This window comes from Ambystoma mexicanum, chromosome 1p (genome assembly GCF_040938575.1).
Source record: "Ambystoma mexicanum isolate Mex_15411 chromosome 1p, UKY_AmexF1_1, whole genome shotgun sequence".
Taxonomy (NCBI): domain Eukaryota; kingdom Metazoa; phylum Chordata; class Amphibia; order Caudata; family Ambystomatidae; genus Ambystoma; species Ambystoma mexicanum.
In genome coordinates this window covers 872,589,315-872,609,886 of record NC_090921.1, presented here as the reverse complement: position 1 = coordinate 872,609,886, position 20,572 = coordinate 872,589,315, and the positions used below count along the sequence as shown (strand labels likewise).

Sequence of the window (20,572 nt, the reverse complement as noted above, 5' to 3'; positions counted from 1 at the left end):
ATTACTAGTGTCGTGTTTGTGTCTCAACAGCTCGAGCGCACACGGGGCGGGTCTACCAGCAATCAAGAAAAAGACAAAAGTACAGAATTGGGAAAGGAGAACTCGTGCAAACTTGCCAAAGGTGACCACGTACTACTTCGCAATTTCAATAGAAAGTGGAACGAGAAGAGGTTCACTGGCCCCCATCTGGTGGAGGACGTATCAACAAGAGCAGTAAAACTAAAGGATAAGCGTGCCTGGAACCACCTACATGACGTAAAGATCTACAAACTGCAGACCCGCCCCAGCGCCAACGACAGGTCCATTGGAAGGACAGTAACAACATCCCCGACAGCGGAAGAAAGTTCCATCACAGACAACGACCCAATTGTTCCCTCGGAGACAATAACTGACGAAGAAAGGGGTGATCCCCATACTGCCCACCCTATGGTCACACGCTCAAAGAGTAGAAGTACTTCCGCCATTTGAGAAAACCCCCCCCCCATTGACTGCTAAGTACAATTGTAATTAAAACTGAAGGACATTGCTTGCACCAATACACATGTAAACACGTGAATGTTCTCTTTTTTTCTCTCGCACATACAGGAACTGCGTAATATTGTATTGTTAAGAAAAGCTAATTAACAAATTCAGTGTGCAGGCGTAGATGGTGCTGCCAGACGATAACTACCCAGAAGAATTGTCACACCAATTTGTATACGAAATAAAAAGGCCAACATACTTAAAAAGGAGAAGGGTACGTGTCTACTACACAGCCTTCCTCCTGGCCATAGAAAATTACATGCCCCACCTCCGCCCATACTTGCCGGTCCTAAGAGACCGATCACTTAGAGTAGCGTGGGAGCAGCTCTTCACCTGGGCACTGAATGACTACTTGATAGGGAGAGCTTAAGAAAACAAAACTAACATTTAATAACGAGCACTTTTGAGAATTTTTAGGCGGGCAACTTTAACGCCACAAGAATACGCTGCCAGGACTGCAGCAAGGTAAGAGCAAAATGCCGGTGAAATTAGCATATGTAATAAAAATAATAGGGATTTTTATGATCACCGGGTTCTTGGCTGCCTCTGTCTGGCAGTACAGCTATGCTATCAATTTTATTGCTGCACCCAAACCTAATATACCCCCGTTCCCTGCTGCAACAGGTGTTACGTCAGGTGGTAATAGTAACATTGCACCCAAGCAAAATAGAGTTAAACGCAGCACATACTCAGACAATAAAGGTATTGATAATTATGTACAAGATTCAGCACACGTCACAAACAACATATGGTACCAGCACATGACCCGCATTGGTAAGCAGACAACTGAGGATAGCTGTTACGTTTGCTCATTAATACCATACGCCATGAGCGCTTCACGAACATTTGTTGCCACTGAAATAGATGAAAAGACAGCACAGTGCATAATATATTTGGCCCTGTTCCAAACGAAAGGAAGATTTCAAGGAACAGTAGTGCACATGACATGGAAAACACGAGACTCATACCCATATGAAAACAACTTCCTTAAGACCTATCTGAGTTATCACAAGACCAGTTTACATGCTGAAGCATTCAAATACATAACAAGTGGCCCTGCAAAAGGAGAAACAAAGAAGGTAACACTGCAGTATCTACCATGTGATTGGTACGCCACTGAAGTTCCGGGTAAACAAGGATGCTGGGAGAGGCCGCTACTGACGATAACAGGAAAGGTGTGTCTGGACAACAGCTGGGAGATAGGAGTAATTGGCAGCAACATGGTAACAAAAGAAACTATCTCAACCATCGAGACACACAATCATCGATGTTGGACGACGTGGATCAAGTACGTACCAATGCTCACGTGGGTAGAAGAAGATGAAGACCCAATAACAATACTACCATTGACTGCGCCCAAAGTATGCTACCAGCATAAAGGAGAGGTGGACGTAGGATATAACACCAATTGTGCAAGCGTGATGGAGTTACCTGAGGGGGGAGCGGGAACAGCAGTAATAATGGACCATTATTGGGCCTGTGGAGAAAAGGCATATCATACACTGCCTCCCCTGTGGAATGGTGTGTGCACAATGGTACACGTCAATGTACCATCACTAGTGGTACCTAAGAAGCATGTCAATGTGGCGAAATTTCCTAAAATGGATGAAGGGGATAAGAGACGAAAGAGATCTGCACCACTTCAGAAGGAGCAAGAGAACAAGACCAACAGCGAGGATACTGTCCTAAATAGGAGAAAACGACAAGGAGAGCCACTGACAGGAAATTACCTGTGGGGAAGGTCGGAAACGGAACTAACGTCAATACCGCCAGAACACACACTATTCAGCAGAGCAGCAATGTTTTTCTCCTCAATAATACATCCGGGACTGCAGGCATACACAAACGCAAAATGGCTCCAAATAACCAGATGGGAACTAATGATGACCATCAATTCAACAGTAAATGGGTTCAACGCAATTAAAGAGGAGCTGCGAGCTGTAAGGATGGTAGCACTACAGAACAGATATGTATTGGACCTTCTCACAGCAATGGAAGGAGGAGTTTGTGCAAAGATAGGGCAATCTTGCTGCACGTTCATACCTGCCAACGATGCTGACAATGGTACACTGACAGAAGCAGTATCACAATTGGCCCAGATGCACTCCAAAATGATGGATGAAAGTAACGGTGTAGACAAGGATAAGAGCTGGTTTTCACTATTATGGTCATGGATGCCATCTTGGCTGTCAGATGGACTGAAAATAATAGTGGGGTGTACTATTTTGGCTGGAGCTACTCTGATCATAATTAGATTTTGGAAAGCCCGGAAGGCACGCACGACTGACGAGTTACTGGAAATGGTGGGAATGCACCCCTTGATGCCAGCAGATGATGGCCAGCATACAGGGGTGATAATACAAGAGAGGGAGAAGCTGCGCACCCAAATCATCACCAACCATCTAGACCCACCATCAGTGAAGATCGAGAACCCAAGGAACCCCAGGAGCTACATAGGAAGATGGGTATACTGTACTCCTGGAGGAACATGTGAATATATGTATTGGTCATTTGAAGATCATGTAAACCATTATGGACATCTCGGAGGGATAACTAAGATATGGAGGGTAAGAGGAGATAACGAGAAGGATATGTTTGTGGTCGACAAGTCGACCAGAGGGGGGACTGAAGTGGGAGAATGGAAGACCAGGCTCCCGTCCTTCACCTCTCGCGCTTGGCCTAGAGGATCACGGCCCAGACACCCGCCGCGAGAAGAGTTTGTCCATTTACCAGACGACCAGGTACCCTGGTACAGGAACATACGGATGTGTCCATCTGCCTGCCCAACAGCCCGCACTGGCCATGCCGACACCTGCGGTTCGGATCAGCTAGACTAAAATCCACACGTCGTTAGAGATGCCATGACGACCTAGACAACGGGAAGCACTTCTGTACAAATATACACACTGAACATTTCCACACCAATCTACACGAAGAACATACTCAGTGCTCTGACGTAGGCGACAGGCACATTCACGGACGTGCATCTTTATTATTTTTATATAGGCTTTCAGAATGCAGAAACGCAAGACGCATCATGAGCTCATTTATAACGCTTGCTCACGCTTCTCTTGAAACCCATTACCACCATAGAGGTATAATGGAAACACGATACTGGTCATGGAAATATATGCTATTATAACCTAAAAGCACCTATGCACCAAACGGACTAATTATGCACCAGGCCCAAGTAGGCCTCAACCAAGAGCTCCCGTGGACATTAACAAAGCACGAGTCAGGTTGCTGATCCTGCAGAAAGAACCCAGTGGAGCAACCAGCCAAGGTCGTAATGTTGCAAACTCACAGTCCAAGAACACATCATCAAAGGCACGATGTTGCAACCTCGCACCCCGCGCACCAACGTTAAAGTCACGCCGGCAAATTAAACCAGACGCGCAGTAGAAAAAGCAATATTAATTGTGCAGAATTCTGCCTCTTTCACGGTCCCTCCCCACGTGACCAAGCCGAACCTGACGAGATGCCAAAGCCCAGGAGAAAAAAGGCGTCTGTGTCCCTCGCTACGAGACACAGGCCAATACACTTGAAAGGCTCAATGGACATCTGCTACAGTGGGAGCGGTCAGCCTTCCACCTATGAATAAATCCTCACATTGTCTGCACGTACCCATATTGAAACGTTGTTGCAATCACAGGTACACCGAGAGCTGGGAACAACGGTGGTCCCAGGCTGGGAAGCTCACGGGTGCACCAATCAGAACATGGGGCTCTCATCTCAGACGTCAGTAACATTAGCCAATCCTCAGGAGTCTTCATGTAACAATTCTTATGTATCTAATTGTAGGGACAACCCAGATATACCACCTGACTACACCTTGTCCACTAATATCATTCTCTATATGTGTACTATACTAACCCTACCACTCGAGCAACCAATTAAGAGTGGCGATAGGTTTTTTGCTAACTTTTTGACGTGACGCAAGTAGCGCGTCATAATACAGTAAAAAGGGCCTGCGAGCCCCACGATTGTGTGTGTGTCAGGACGAACGCGTACGCTCCTTGACCCATCCCTGCCGTTTGCATAATAAACAGCAGAGTCACCTTGCTCCTTGTGTGTGTCTCATACTCTATCTCATCTGGGATATACGGGAGGAGTTGGGGCCTCCCTGCCCGGAGGTCTGCGGACGGCCCGGCCGACCCCGGCAGAATTTCCCCCCGACAACATGTTAGACACTAAGAAAAAGTGTCATTTGCCCTTGAAAAATACATCCTTCTGTGGCGCAACATCACATGTCACGTTGCTTGTCAGCTCTCACTCTCACCCCTGTCTGTGGTCAGGTCAACTTTCCTTCTTCTTCTTCTGGTCTCTCTTCGTCCGACAGGGGGGCAGTGCTTGTAAATCTCGTCACATCACCTATATGCACCTAAGTATTTTTGCCTCACACTTTTATCAATCAGGGGGTTGCGTACTGGATAGAATATGTTCCCTCAGATCATGGTGTATGACACTTGTGGACAAAGTTCTGCACATAACCTAAATACCCTGGGAACGGTTGGAGGGTGGTATTATAGCATTTAGAACTACACTTCCCTCTCTGCTGTTATTATTAGCTTCTTGGCCCTCCTGCCGCACCTGGATCTGCCAGCAATTCATTTCAAACATTTAGTCATGGCAGTTTTATATTCATGCATCTCATTTCCTAACACGGTCGAAGAACTCTCTGTGTCCAATCGAGCACGCATGGGAGGAGCAAAGGGGATGTACATTCTTCTGCCCATCCATATTTCATGGGGCGTGAGGTGGTGATCTGAGCCTGGCTGATTGGGTAAGGCAAAGAGAGCCAGGGGAATGCAGTGCAACCAATTTTTATTCAAAGTATCTTGCAGTTTTGCAATGCACTCCATTAAAAGGCTGTTGAGATGTTCCACAATACCTTTGGCCTGGTGTGATAAGCAGGACAAAGCTTGTGCTTAATGCCAAGCGGGATGTGATTTCAGAAAATAGGTAATTTGCAAAGTGTGAAAAGGGACATGCAACCACAATCATGTACCGGTATCCATTACAGAGGAGCATATCGACAGTCGATCTGTAAATGATGAAATGGGCCTGTAGGGTGGAGTATTGCTCTTCTCACCATTCTCAAAGTATGTCCAGTGGTATTGTTGTGGCATGCTGAGCAATTAATAATAAAGTTCACAACATTTTCATGCAAGTTAGGAAATAACCATTTCCTTGTGGTGTGTGCTGGGTAGTGCAACTGCTCTAATGCTACTGTAAGTAACTTGAGAGGCATTACAGGCTTTGCCATACTGACTTGTAACCACACCAGGTCAGTGGGGAACAATGAACACCCTTTCTCACCCCACAAGTTCCATTTGTCTGGTGGTGCTCGTCCCTGAAGCTCAATCAATTGTGTCAATAGTGATGCATTATACCTCTCTCTCATCATCATAGTGTGCTCCATTTTATGTGTAGTGTATGTTATTACTCAAATTTGTAAAGCATATGCTGCCCTTTTTGCTTCTGCTGCTTCTTTCCCACAGGAAATTAGGTCTGTGCCATTAGTATGGTCTGTGCATTTCATCATGGCCTCCGCCTTTGGGTATGCCAGCACCTGGATCAATATTTCTAATATAGCAGCATGCTGTACTGGAGTGCCATATGCATGCTGAAAACCCCTCCTTTTCTGTTGTGACAGTCCTGAATGTACTGTGGACATCACACAGGCCGAATAAGAATAGTTAACCACTGTAACCTAATGCAATATGTAACTAGCGCCTAGATGCCCCTCTTTTGGGTGCGCTATACAAATGACAAAATAAATAAATACATATCATCACTACCTGTGCCACCTGCATTAAGAAATGTCCTGCTAACCTCACACTACCTCAACATTGTCACCATTCTTTTTTACCACCAAATGCCTTAACCCTGCGCTCCGATCTATCATCGATGATCTGTCAACAAAGACCACCTCTCCCCACTCTAGTGCAATCTACTTAATCTGGGGGATATCATTTTATATGTCAACGTATGAGGTACAATCATGGACCCAATCTCCTTCCTCCACTGGTTCCACAAAGTTAGGCACCTAAGAATTTTAATCAATGGGTTGGGTAATATAATAACTTCATATCCAGACACCCGCTGGGTGGTGAGCATGGATTTTGGCTTCTCAAGAATGGCAAAGAGGACATGTTCCACGTACATTGTGACTGAACAGCCCATTGTTTTTGTGGAGCACTTTTCTATTGCAAAGGCTGCTGCATCTAGTGCTTGCCCACATGGGTAATGTCCTCACATTACAAGATCCAGAATCCTACTGCAATATGCTAATGGTTTGTGTCCCATTTAAGTCTTTTTTGTGAGGACAGCCATCATCACATAACCATTTGAATGGCAGACTAGTAAACTTCTTCTTTGCAATCTGGCAGTCCCAAAACGGGAGCTGTATTTATTGCTTCTTTCAGTTCGTCAAATGCATCTCTTCTCTCACCTGTCTACAAAATGGTGCTGTTTACTTTCTGTGCTTCATTTAGCCCTTCCAATAGGGGCCAAACATACGTGCTGTAGTCAAATATTCATGCACAGCATTCATTAATTAGCCCCAGAAATTGCTGCAATTCTTTCACTGGGGGTCATTACGAGGTTGGAGGTAACCATGCCGCAATTTGCGGCATGGTTACCCCATACCGGGTACCGGGTCTGGGTTCCTGGAATGAGGAATTACTGGGCAATTCCAACCTTGAAGGACCCAGTAATTCCTCATTCAAGGAACCCGGACCCGGGTACTTCCCCATTCCCATTGAGCCCTCATAGGGCTCAATGGGAATGGGGAGAGAGCTAACAACGGGCCTGTTGTTAGCTCCTGGCTTGCTAGCGGGACCCTCTAAGGGCACATGGTTTTACCAGGCGCTCTTTGTGAGTCCCGCGAGCAGACTCGTAATGGGGCGGTAAGGGGTTGACGGCTCCGGCACCATTACCGGCACCGTTAACCCCTTACCGCCTCACTCGTAATGACCCCCACTTTTTCTAGTTAGGCGAATTACTTATTGCCTCTGCTCTCTCAGGTGTCACCTTTTTCCCTTCCTTTGATATTAAATAGCCCAAATAAAGCACTTCTTCCTGACAATACTGCAGTTTCTCCTTGATCAAATTGTATCCCTTTTGCGGCAACAAGGTCCATAACATCACTGAGTTTGTCCTGCACTCGTCTACGCACTAAAAGGTCATCTACATACTGTTTGATGGTACTGGGAGTCTGTACATTACCAGGTCCATTTGAATAACCCTATTAAACAAATTCTGGGATTCACAGTAACCCTGTGGGAGTTTCGCGTGTTGTATTCTGATCGATCTATAGGTAAACACTGTCAAATATTGTGAGTCGTCGTGTAAGGGAATGGGAAGGAAAGCATTCCTCAAATCAATCACTGTTAAATGTATGACAGTGGGTGGTATGTTACACAAAATGGTGGCTGGATTAGGCACAACTGGAAATTCTGCCTCCACAATGTTATTTAAAGGACACAAATCCTGTTTAAATCTCCAAGACCCCCTTTTGATTTTTTCACAGGGTACACAGCTGTGTTGCATGGGGGTTCAGACGGCACTATTATCCCCTGTTTCATCAGTGTGATAATGGTTTCATAAATGCCTTCATCTGCCTCTCTGGACATTGGGTACTGTTTTACTCGGGGCTATATTGAGCCTTTCTTCAATTTTATTTTCACTGCTCCAATCTTTTCCACAATCCCACATTATCAGGGCTGTTAGTCCATAATTCTCTGGGTACATTTGCCACATCTTCTTGTAAAACGGATGGTATCCTTTTAACCAATTATATTATCTGGGGTCTTTTCCTGTATTGTATCTGCAACTGGCATGGTATGCAGATGTAAAAAATAACTTTTTCTGTGTCATTATCTTCAAATAAGTCATCATCTGTCACGCCACTTAGCCTCTGTGCTGGGTTAAGTGCTATAACTGTGTGCCAACTAACATCTACATCATCCATCCCTTGTAGTACTAGCCAGTCTTCTCGCACCGCTGATGCTTCTAGCTGTATCATTATAATCTCTCCTTCTGCTACATCTATGGGCACCTCTGCTCTGAATAGCAACTCTGCAGGCAGGCGCAACAATTGTCCTTTTTCTTCAGGATCCATCCTAACAACACCTATATTGCATAACACAATACTTTTGTGGTCATCAGTGCTCCTTTCAATTCCCTTAATTGCCTGTATAAATTTCTTTACATTCACATAATGAATATGTGGTGTTGAACATATTGTTCCTTCGTCAGTAAATTAAATTGCATATTCAACTTGCTCATTAGATTCCTCCCCAATATGTTCACTGTTTTCTTTCAAGAATATAACAATGGTGCAACTAACGTGTGCTCACCTAATGTTATGGCCAGTTTTTCTGTGACTGGACCCCTTGTCATAGCCCCAGAGAATCCTTGCATGTCCATTGCATTTTCTGACAATAGAGACCTCCCTTCCTTGACAATAAAAGGATTCCCTCCCACAACTGTTACCCCCCCTACTCTGGGTACCAGTGTTTGCAGCAATATGCCTCTGTCCCACTGGCCCAACTGCTGAGTTTGCATTTGTAACGTGTTTGATGGCTGTTGTTTTGTTTGTGGTTGCTGTATTTGGGATATCGATACTTGTTGCTGTTGTTGCAATATCTGCTGTTGTGGCTGTGGTATGTATTCTGCTCCTTGTTGTGCTTGTGGTTTCTCATTGCCATTTGGAAATGATTGTTGTTGTGTGTAATCAAATGTGCTGTGCTCTTTCTGCAATTGTAGTGGGTCATAAGCGCTATATGCTGGGGGATATACAGGCCCCCCTCTTGGGCCATACTGTTGCCACCCCTGCTGCACCGCCCCTCCTCTGTTCCTACATGTCTGTGAATGATGCCCCATTCCTCCACATGTTCCACATTGCTCCATGATCCTCCGGGACACCCAAATCATGGCCTCATGCCATCAAATCCTCCTCCAAATTGACTTCCAAACCCATACCCTGTTCATCTCAGTGCATAACCCCTCCCTCTCGGGCAATGATGTCTTTCCCCTCTCTCTGCAACATATTTGCTGGTACTTGGCTGTAGACATACCTGCCCAAGCTGCTCTCCTCCTACATTCATTATGTGAGCAATGGTAATTTAGTTATTAAGTTGCCTTTGTCTGTCTGTGGCCATGGTATATACTAAGCCAGCCTCCTCCCTTTCCGGAGCAATGATAATTGCATCTACCCTGCTTTCCGTACAGACAAAACCGCACCTTTCTTTACTTGTATCATTAGCGTTTAACGACTTGCTCAATGGTCTGGCAAGTTCCTTAGTTTGTTTACATATGGTGTTTTCCTTACAGAATTGTAGATCCCCATTCTGTGTTAACTCATTATCCCTCAGATCTATTAGTGGATAATCCTCTGGTGTTCAGCTTTCGTCACCTCCTCATCTCCCTCGTCTTTTTCCTATTCCTAATCTTGTTCCTCTCCCTCACTTCCTTGTATCCCTTTATTGCCAAAACTTCTAAGACATTCCCTTACATACACTCCTCTTTCTATCGCCCCTATAATGTCTCTGCTAATGCTGTCATAAGCCTCCCATGTGTTCTCTTCTCTTTCCCTGTCCTCTGTCGCCCTTCTACTAATGCTAGCATTAATCTCCCTCCTGCACTCATCTCTCCTTTTCTCTTGCTCGTCCCTTCTCTCCAATACATTGCCAGGTGTTTCCCCTATCTATTTAAAATACTATGTGTCCTTCCATGCATTTGTATGGGGTAATTACTTGTTCTTGTCCCCCTTTTCTCATGCATTTCACCCTTTTCAATTCTTCTTTTGCTTCTGTCAACTGCGTTCTACACCTCGTAGTACATCAATTTCTGCTTTTAATGCTAACGCGCTTCTTGCATCACCATTCATTCCTTGTACAGTACTATCGTCGTGTTCCTCTATAGGGAACATTTGGGATTTGTATAGCCTGCTGCTGCTTCGATGGATATAACACTTGCACAGCCAAGTACAGAGTGTATGGCTGAAGAGGAGGAGCAGCAGTCGGCTGCACTCACCTTTCGTCGTGTTGAGTATCTGTTAAATCTTTCTTAACCTGCTCCTCTTCCTCAAAAAATGTTCATAGAGCTAAAGTATGCTTCATCTATTTTGCAATTCGTTCCCTTTGTATGTGACATGTATGTATGTATGTATGCATGTGTTGCAGCAAGCTTTTTGAATGTGTCCCTTCTTGAGGCTAAGGCTGAAACATTTTGCTGGCTGTCTCTTTCATCCATTGCACATGGTATTTGCCAATCTTATCCTGATATTGGGGAATCGACTTACACAAATGAGCGATGGGGGTGTCTGGCATTATAACAATATTAACAATTCAGCTTACCATAACAATCAGCAAACACCACTCCAATACACTCTCACCTTCTTACCTTGTTCACACCTCTCCCCTTTAGTTTCAATGTTAACACAACATGTCCTGTGCGAACCATGTCACAATGCACCGAAATTCTCCTACACCACACCAACAGTGCGCAATCTAAATTTACTCCATACGTACATCCAAACAAACCTAACTGCTTCACTACCAACCCACAAAAGGCCCCTCTACCATTCCTATTATCTACTGACTTTCTCAATTTAGGACGACAGTCGACATACAGCTATTGAATGAATGAAATTGTGTGTAAACGTGCATTCAATAAAGCCACACAAGCACATGTTCCTACTCCATCTAGGGTGGCGATTTGTGGCATCACACGCCCAATCACTAGCCCACTAATGCAATTGCCTGCTTGATCAGCAAAACCCGGCAAAAATGTTTTCCAGCATACCCCAAACACTTTCCCTTTGCCTAAAACTGCCCTGATGAATTTAAAAGAAAAGTATGTGCTCATGCCAGTTATTGTGCTAAACCAGGTCATGTGGGACACACATTCAACAAGCCATCCCTGCACAAAATATGCAAGCAAGGTGGTTATTAGCTTGAAGGCAACCTAAATGGTGTCCAAAGCCAAATTCCAAAGCTCTAGAAAGGCTAACCTGGCTTGCATATCCATGACACATAGATCATTGCAAACATAAAAGAAATACAACTACTTCTGTTCAGCACTGCTGAAAATCACCCCTGAAATCAATTCCTCAAGGTTCAGACTAAAGTGTAATGTTCCAGCTGTCAAGCTGAAACACATCACCCTCCTCCATCTTTGATAGATTCCCAGTGACTGCTGAAGAGCTCCGGGAAGTATAGACAGACACATCTGGCTATTTGTACTTGGTTACCTGAATCCATTAAAGGTTTTACGAGTTGTGCAAATCCTGACTACATAATTGCCTAATGATTTGCCAAAGAAGAATGAGGTTTGTTTTTGGAAGCTCCTTGTCTGAACATGTGAAAGTATTATTGAACAATATATGGCTATGGGGGACATTACAGGCCTAATACATGTATTGTTCCCGCAAAGCAGAGAAGGTGTTTGATTGTGTGATGCGAGAATATATTGATAGAACACTAGACATGTATGCTCTTGTGTAAGGATGTATAAGCATCAAAGATGTGAAAACCTTGGAGCCAGGATCATACATTGGGGCTACTTTCAGCTGTACTGGACATTTAAAGATGCAGCAGATGGCATGAAACAGGGCTGCCAGATATTCATGCATTTCATATTGCACAAGGAATTCTATCCCATGCCATAAGGCCAAACAAACTAAAACAAGAGACTTATTGGACCACAATAAAAGTCGCAAGCCTTCTGTTCACATATGGGAACATGTAGTCAGGATTTGCATTAAAATTCTGAAAACTGAACATGTTGTACAAGAACACATCTATATCACTGATTTCCCAGATCTGCGATGAGCTGGTAGAATCTCAAGCCTTACAGCAAAACAAATGCATGCATAACATTGTGTACACATGTGAATATGGCAAACATGACTTGTGTTTAAACCATTATATTGTTGGCCTAATAACTGAGCAGCATTCCGGCAATGCTACAGCCGACACATGGTTGATGTCTAGACATTACCTCTCCAGGACTGTAGAGTCATCGATTTCTTTTTAAAAAAAAATGGAAATACAAATTGTGGGGCCCATGTGTAAGTGTGAGAAGAATCTATTGTGTGACTCAAGCTTTATAAATGCTATTAACAAAAAAAGCTGTCAGGCAGTATTAGTTTCATCAATGGCAACCACAAATACTCATCCATGTTTAGTTCAATGGCACACAATATACTAAAGCAATGCTCATCCATATCTATATTTCTAAATAGCTCAATGTGTCTCACCAAAGCCATCTATCATTTATCCTCATTTTCCTTGAACTCTCTCCCAGCTTCGACAAAGTTGATCATCCCTCCCTCCTTCAAACTCTCCCAAATATTGGCCTTAATGGTGGCATTCTTGCCTCACTGGCCTGATACCTGGCTGATCATTCCTTCTCCACTTCATGAGACCTTGCAAACTCCTTAGCCAACCAATCCCATTAGGGGTCCTGGTGAGATCTGCCCTCGATCAGACCATTGACCCTGCTTCTTCAAACGGTAGACCTCTGCTGTCAAAATCATCTACTATAGCTTCTCATTTTGTCTACTTGCTGATCAAATCTTCTTCTCTGCCACCTTCATTGACCAGTCCTCTCACACCACTAATTCTATGCCTGCAATGTTGCCTTAGTCTCAGTGCATCTAAAACTGAACTGAACCTTCACCAGGACTGCCTTGCCCATCACCTTCTCCCATCTCCCATATCCTTTCCTCCTAGCCTCCAAAAACCACCCCCAAAAGCTCACTTTTTCTGGGTTCTCTTTGACAGTGAACTGAAGCGTCAGGACTTTATGACCTGCTTTACTAGAGCTGCCTGGTCCATTCTCCTGAACATCAGCAACACACGTGTGTGCACTCTCACCAAAACAGTCATCAACACTCTGGTCCTGAGCAGGCTGGATTAATATGTTAGCCTCCTCATGACACTCCCATGCTCTCAATTACTCCTCTCAACATGGTATAGAATTTTTCTTGCCCGCTTTGCCTAGTCTGTTTATGTTCACCCATACTTTGTGTAGCCATAGTATTGATGTAAAAAATGGATACCTTGGTGAAAGATACCAAAGTTGGTTAAAAAAAAGATTAAAAGCAACATTTAAGAGAGTTGGAATTAGGACAATCATAGAATTAAGAACAAAAATTCATATTCGGGAATTATATTTTTCTAACAGAACGAAATATGCCATGTTTGAAAGGAAAATGTATTTGAAATGAATAAATGTCATTTGAGTGTAAAACAAATAACTTTTCTAGTGAACTGTTTTAAATATCTCAGTCAATTTAGAAACGAGAATAAACATAAATAGTTAAAACATTATCACGTATGTATTGGAAAAACATGGATGATACAAAATATTGACTGCTGTTTGAGCATAATTAAATGTTGGTTATGGTAAGTTTGACTTTTAAAAATGAAGTTGTTAAACTGCTGATCAAAGTAAATGTATGTGGAAATGTGGCTAAAGAAGTTATGTAAAAACTGATGGACTGAAAAAGTACTAGTTTCTCATTTGTCTGATACTGTTTTGTTTGTTAATTGTGTTTTATGTAAAGAGAATTGAGCTGAACTCATGCTTGCATTAAAGCAATTCTCACACACAGCAAGAGTGTAATAGAAATTCATCTCTTCCGTTTAATACAAGTGTTGATTCTAATATCCACCTGTTAAGGATAATTTGTACAAGACAATGGGTTCTCCGTAGATTTTCTAGTTAGTGTATCATGGGGAAATTCATGGGGGGGTAATAATAATCCTGCTCTTACGGCTAAGTCTACTCTATTGAGTCTTCGCTTTCCTTTACAACCTTTATGCAAATATTTGAGCACTGGTTCCCATGAGTTTTGCAATACTGAGCATCCCTTCTTTCCTTGGCCATTTTTGGTATGTTTGGATTCTTAATTTGGGCTCATTGCACCACCTGGGACCACCAAAACAATTGCATTGGAGTGTGGCATGTAGGTGAGATGACATTCATGACCACATAGTATACTGCAGAGCTTTGGCCACCTGAAGGAAATATAGTGTTGCATCCATGGAGGCACAACTTCACGGACCAGTGGACACTTCATGCACGCAGTATTGTTTTGTTCCTTTCCAATAATGAAAATAGTTACTAGGAAAACTAGGCAGCATCCCAAAGGTTTTTCCCCTGTAGATTCTTCCTCTTTACCAAGAGTATAAGGTGTGGAAGAATGTTTAATATTGGCTTGATTTTAAATGTATTACAAAAAGTTGCTAAATATTGTATTATAATAATTTTCGTGTACTTCTTTAAAGGTGGTTGCTGGTTTGTGTTTTTGTGCATAGTTACGCGATGAGATAAATGGTTGTTCAGGAACAGATAGATAATGCTCTGATACAATGTACTCATCTATTTTCAGGGCCAGGCTGTGGCTCAGCTCTGTTCGACTGTCCCTAGGGTCACCGTTTTTGGAACAGCATCCTCCTTCAAACATGAAGCCATTAAAGATTCGTTAACTCACCTCTTTGACAGAAATGCCGATTATGTTCAGGAAGTAAAAAGGTAAGGCATTTTGATATCATTTCATTTTTAGAACATCCAAAAATGGTTACCTATGTTTAGTGTAGACATGAAGTGCCATTGTAGTCTAAACTTTGTCCGTGCCAGATAATCATCTGCTTAAATAAGATTCTCACTGCCAGTATAATATTTACACTCTGCACTCAAAATGAGTCCTCCTTAATTGTTCAGTTCCGCTGTAGATATTCTGAAACATGCCAGGGAAATGTTGCTCCAGTCCTTGCAATATGGATATTGGTGGGAATACATTGATGAAATCAAACCTTTTATGGAAAATGGTGTACTTTGTGTATGTACCAAGCAAACCAACATTTAGTATCTAGTGAAGTTTTCAAGGGGCGTATTTGCAAATGTCTATTTTGCAATGACCAATTGCAGCCATTTATAATAACCTAAGAGTGCATACAAAAACATTGCAAAGAAAGACAACAATCAAGTCGTAATCCGTTTGGTCCTCAAATTCTATATGTTTTGCTTACTAAGGCACAAAGGTATACGATTCACTTTACAGTTTATAGGACAAAGAACATAGATGTGACGACATGGGGACAGTGGAAGGGAAGAAAAAGGTTAAGGCATAAAGACATCATTTGAAGAACTGGTCTTTCAAACATTTGTATCAAATTGACATTATAAAAATTAGAAGCAAAAATGAACACATCAATAAAACGGTGGCAGTGATAGGGAGGGCTGGGTTTGACTGGCAAAGTACTTTGGAAAGCTGATAGAACTCAAGTGTGTTGGGGGGCGCTGAGGTTTTATGGAGCGCTTTTCTGGCATAAATGATTTCCTGAACCTTAGGTTGTCAGGCTCTTGTCTAAGCACCAAGTAGCGAGAGTACAAAATTCTGAACCAATAATTGTCACCTGGAAGGTGAGTGGAGGAGTGACTCTTCATACGCCTTGTCTCAGACTTTGCAAGGCCAAAGATGGAGAGCGCATTGCAAAAGTTGGGGAACGATGATTTTGATTGGGAACATATTGGTGATTTGCCAGCCTAATCCACATGGCACGGTAGAGATTCCCGCTATTGGCTGGACTACGCCATTGGTTTAGAGGAGCAGCCTGTGCAGTAATAAGGTTAGAAGTACTTAGCAGCCCAGAAAGCGATAAATACTTCATTTAAACTTCAATATTCCCATACCTTCTTTAACTAATTGTAGAAATGTGGCTCTGAATACCAAACAAAAAGATTAGGCTGGGGCTTAAAGGTAAGGGGCGAATGAATACACTAATAAGAGAGTACTGCTCTACGACCAGTTGACCGTAAAATGGTAGAATTACGGGTAGAGACCTTTCCGATCTTTATAGTAAGGAAAATTGCATTATGTGCTCAATATTTACATTTCGGAATTGCGCCTTATTTGCAGCACTGTTTCTTTTCTAGGGTGTCACCTGGCCCCCAATTCAAAGGCCTTGTATAGGCCACTCCAAAGTGGCCGGGCCCCTCTCAAGGCTCCTGTCTGTTGCTGTCCGGGCCTGGCTGGGCTTCTGTTCCCCACTCTCTTACTGCTGCAGGCAAAGATGTTCCATCATGCTCGGTACTCCATTCACACACCTTTCGACTGTGACAACCCCCTCTCTTGCCATCACGTGAGTGCTGACTGTTGCTTGGTGACTGCCCCGTCTCTGCTTGACTCACTCCCTCTGCCTCTCCAGTCATTCACATTGCCCAGCTCTGCTGACAGATGTCCCTTGTACCACAGTAAAACTTCACTCTGCTTTTCACTCCCTGAGCCTCATTCCCACTGACCCCATCTCTGTACTGCTGTGCTGCAATACCTGTGTCATCCTGGGACTGTTAGTGTAAAAATCGAATTTAGGTGTGCCTTCATCCTGCATTGTATGGGACTGTTACTGTAAACATCTAATTTAGGTGTGCCTTAATACTGCATTGTATTGGACTGTTAGTGTAAACATCGAATGTACGTGTGCCTTCATCCTGCAATGTATGGGACTGATAGTGTAACAATAGAATTTAGGTGTGCCTTCATCCTGCATTGCATTGGACTGTTAGTGTAAACATCGAATTTAGGTGTTCCTTCATCCTGCACTGTATGGGACTGTTAGTGTAAAAATGTGCATTTAGGTGTGCCTTCATCCTGCATTCTATGGGACTGTCAGTGTAACAGTCGAATTTAGGTGTGCCATCATCCTGCATTGTATGGGACTGTTAGTGTAAAAATGTGCATGTAGGTGTGCTTTCATCCTGCATTGGATGGGACTGTTAGTGTAAAAATGTGCATTTAGGTGTGCCTTCATCCTGCATTGTATGGGACTGTTAGTGTAAACATTTGCATTTAGGTGTGCCTTCATCCTGCATTCTATGGGACTGTCAGTGTAACAATCAAATTTAGGTGTGCCTTCATCCTGCATTGTATGTGACTGTTAGTGTAAACATTGAATGTAGGTGTGCCTTCATCCTGCAATTGTATGGGACTGTTAGTGTAAACATTTGCATTTAGGTGTGCCTTCATCCTGCATTCTATGGGACTGTCAGTGTAACAATCGAATTTAGGTGCCTTCATCCTGCATTGTATTGGACTGTTAGTGTAAACATTGAATGTAGGTGTGCCTTCATCCTGCATTGTATGGGACTGTTAGTGTAAACATCAAATGTAGGTGTGCCTTCATCCTGCATTGTATGGGACTGTTAGTGTACAAATGTGCATTTAGGTGTGCCTTAATCCTGCATTGTCCGGGACGGTTAGTATAAAAATGGAATTTAGGCTTGCCTTCATCCTGCATTGTATGTGGCTGGTAGTGTAAAAATTTGCTTTTAGGTATGCCTTCATCCTGCATTGTATGTGACTGTTATACTGTTTTGCTATTTGTATTGTTAACACCCACTTGGCCGACTGTTTGTCAGTTTCAGAACTCTGCATTGCAGCCCCCTCCTCTTTTTTCTCTCTGCCTCTCACTTCCTCCTCTCACTCCGAGATGGCACTCTCCATCTCCCCAATCTACTCCAACTGCTCACCATCACCTATCCTTCCTCTCCTACACAATCTGGATGGAAAAAGCATAAAAAAGACATCCTTGCTGCAAACCCTGGTCTCCCAGTTTCAGACACCTATATCAGTGCATCCTCCAGAGAAATCTTCACTGACATCCTTTTCTCTGTCTCATCTCCTGACCTGTGGACCTCTTACCTCATCGCCACTGTCCCGTCTTCTTCTTCCACATCCATTAATGTTAGCACCAAGTGGGAAGTCCTCCTGACGGGCTTCTTCTTATCTCGCTGCTGCATTAATGTCTACCTCAAGGGTATGATCCTGGTTCAAGGCGCTCAAACCAACTTCCTTCTCTTTGACTGGATCCTGCCATCTCTCATCAACTTGCTTCCTTCCTCTGCCGTGCCCCAGTCTATTCGCCTGCTCCCCCACTTGTGACTGAAGCTCCACACCTCAACACTCTGCCTCAAAAAAACCTTCAAAGACAGTAATCGTCTCCACCTGGCAACCCTCAAAGCACGCTCAGCCATGAAACACTCTGCTGACATCTGTCTTCTCCTTGAAGACACTCACCTGGACATCCTCGCACTCACTGAAACTTGGTTCAATACCAGCTCAGTTATTTCCTTTGACTCACTCTTACCCAAAGGCTTTAAGATCAGCTCAAAGCCTCAACCTCACTGTGCTGGCGGTGAGGTTGCTTTAATCTTCCCTGAGTGGATTCCTTCTTCCATCCTTCCCACAAAGCCCTATTCGACTTTTGAGAGCCTAGTATGCAAAGTGATCATCTCTCCTTTCTCCATCCTGACCATTGCTACTATCTACCGGCCCCCAGGCGCTTCCTCTCTGTTCCTCTGTTAGTGGGCGGACATCTGTTCCTCCCTACTCTCTACCACCTCAAACCTGATACTCCTAGGTGACTTCAACATCCACTTAGACTCCCCATGAACAGCATCATCCCTCTTAATTGACCTCTGCTCCTCTCTATCCCTCTGCATTCTTCCCTCTGGCCCAACCCATTCTGCTAGACACACGCTAGACACCATCATCCATTCCAACCTCCCTCTCTCTACTCCCCTGGTCACCCCTCTCTCCTGGTCTGACTACTCTCTCCTCACCTTCCCCCTGGGTCCCTATGGCCCTGTGACAACTCCTCATAAAGCTCTGCCAACCTTGTTCATGAACATCCATCCAATGAAACGAGTGTCAGCTGCTGCCTTCACTTCCACCTTCATTCCCCCTGGCCCAACCAACACAAACTCTACCGCTGATTCTTTCCTCAGCAACCTCTATCTGACCATTACAAACACTCCCATTCATGAGGATCCACCTGAAACATGCCTCCAAGTATAACACCTGGTACGACTCTGAACTTGCAGACCAAAAACATAAGTGCTGGACTGCAGAACGGAAGTGGCAAACTTCAGGTTCACCCTCTGACAAACTGACCTGCTACACAGGCACTACAGACTCTCTATCCATGCAAAAGAAAGCTCACATTCAGGCATGAGTATCTGGCACTTCCAACCACACCGCTGCACTCTTCAAAATATGCACTTGCCAATCCGTCTGCAGTATCCTCTGCCCCTACTCCATCCCAGGGCCTTTGCAATGCACTCGCCGCTCACTTCACTTCCAAAACCCAGGACTTACTGACCAGCCTTGTCATGCACTCTCCCAATCCATCCCTCCCCCCTACCTTCCCTGACCATGCACCTTCCTCTTTCATCCTTCTCCTCCTTTGCCCCTGTCTCTCCGGATGATGTCACCAGAGTAGTCACCTCCATGAAGTTCTCTTCCAACCAGGTTGCCCCTTGCTCATCCAGAACCATCAAGGATAACATTTCCTCTCTTGCCCCTGCTCTCGCCAATCTCTTTAACCACTCCTTTGCCACTGATTATTTTCCGTCCTCCCTCAAGCACTCTCTTGTGTGCCCCCTCCTTAAAAAAAAAAACATCAGCAGATCTTTCCTGCCAGGCCAACTATTGCCCCATCTACATCACCCCCTTCCTGGCGAAACTGCTTGAGAAGTTGGCCCTCCCCCAACATAACTCCCACACTGAACTTGTTGACTGTCTTCATGACCTTCAGTCTGTATTCTGAGCATTCAGAGGCACCCTTGAAGAACTGCTTGCATCCCTTGACTCCAATTCCCTTGCTGTCCTTATCCTCCTTGATCCCTCTTCTGCATTTGACACAGTGAACCACTCCATCCTCATAAAAAGGCTCCATGACACCCTTGGTATCTCAGAGCGGGCACTGGACTGGCTTGCCTCCTTCCTAACCGATCATACTGGTCTCCTTCACCTCCCCATCTTCCTCCACCACATGTCACATTCCCCAGGGATCTATTCTTTCACAATGGCTCTTTAACATCTACCTTACTCTGCTTGCACGCCTCATTTCCTCCTTCTCCCCTAACTTCCAGTGCTATGCTGATGACACACAACTCTTCATCAAATTTCCTACAGACGCCCTTGCACCCTCCTTCATCCCCGACTGCCTCTCTGCCATCCAGGCATGGTAAA

General features: G+C 44.1%; 1 protein-coding gene across 1 annotated transcript in view; it reads left to right on the top strand.

The window, feature by feature from the left end:
- Positions 1–20,572, top strand: part of VAT1L (vesicle amine transport 1 like) — a 1,329,730-nt gene that overhangs the window by 634,223 nt on the left and 674,935 nt on the right. Inside the window, exon 4 of the mRNA XM_069652882.1 lies at positions 14,930–15,072. Within this exon, the coding sequence (XP_069508983.1) occupies positions 14,930–15,072 (143 nt within the window). The remainder of the gene's footprint in view (positions 1–14,929; positions 15,073–20,572) is intronic.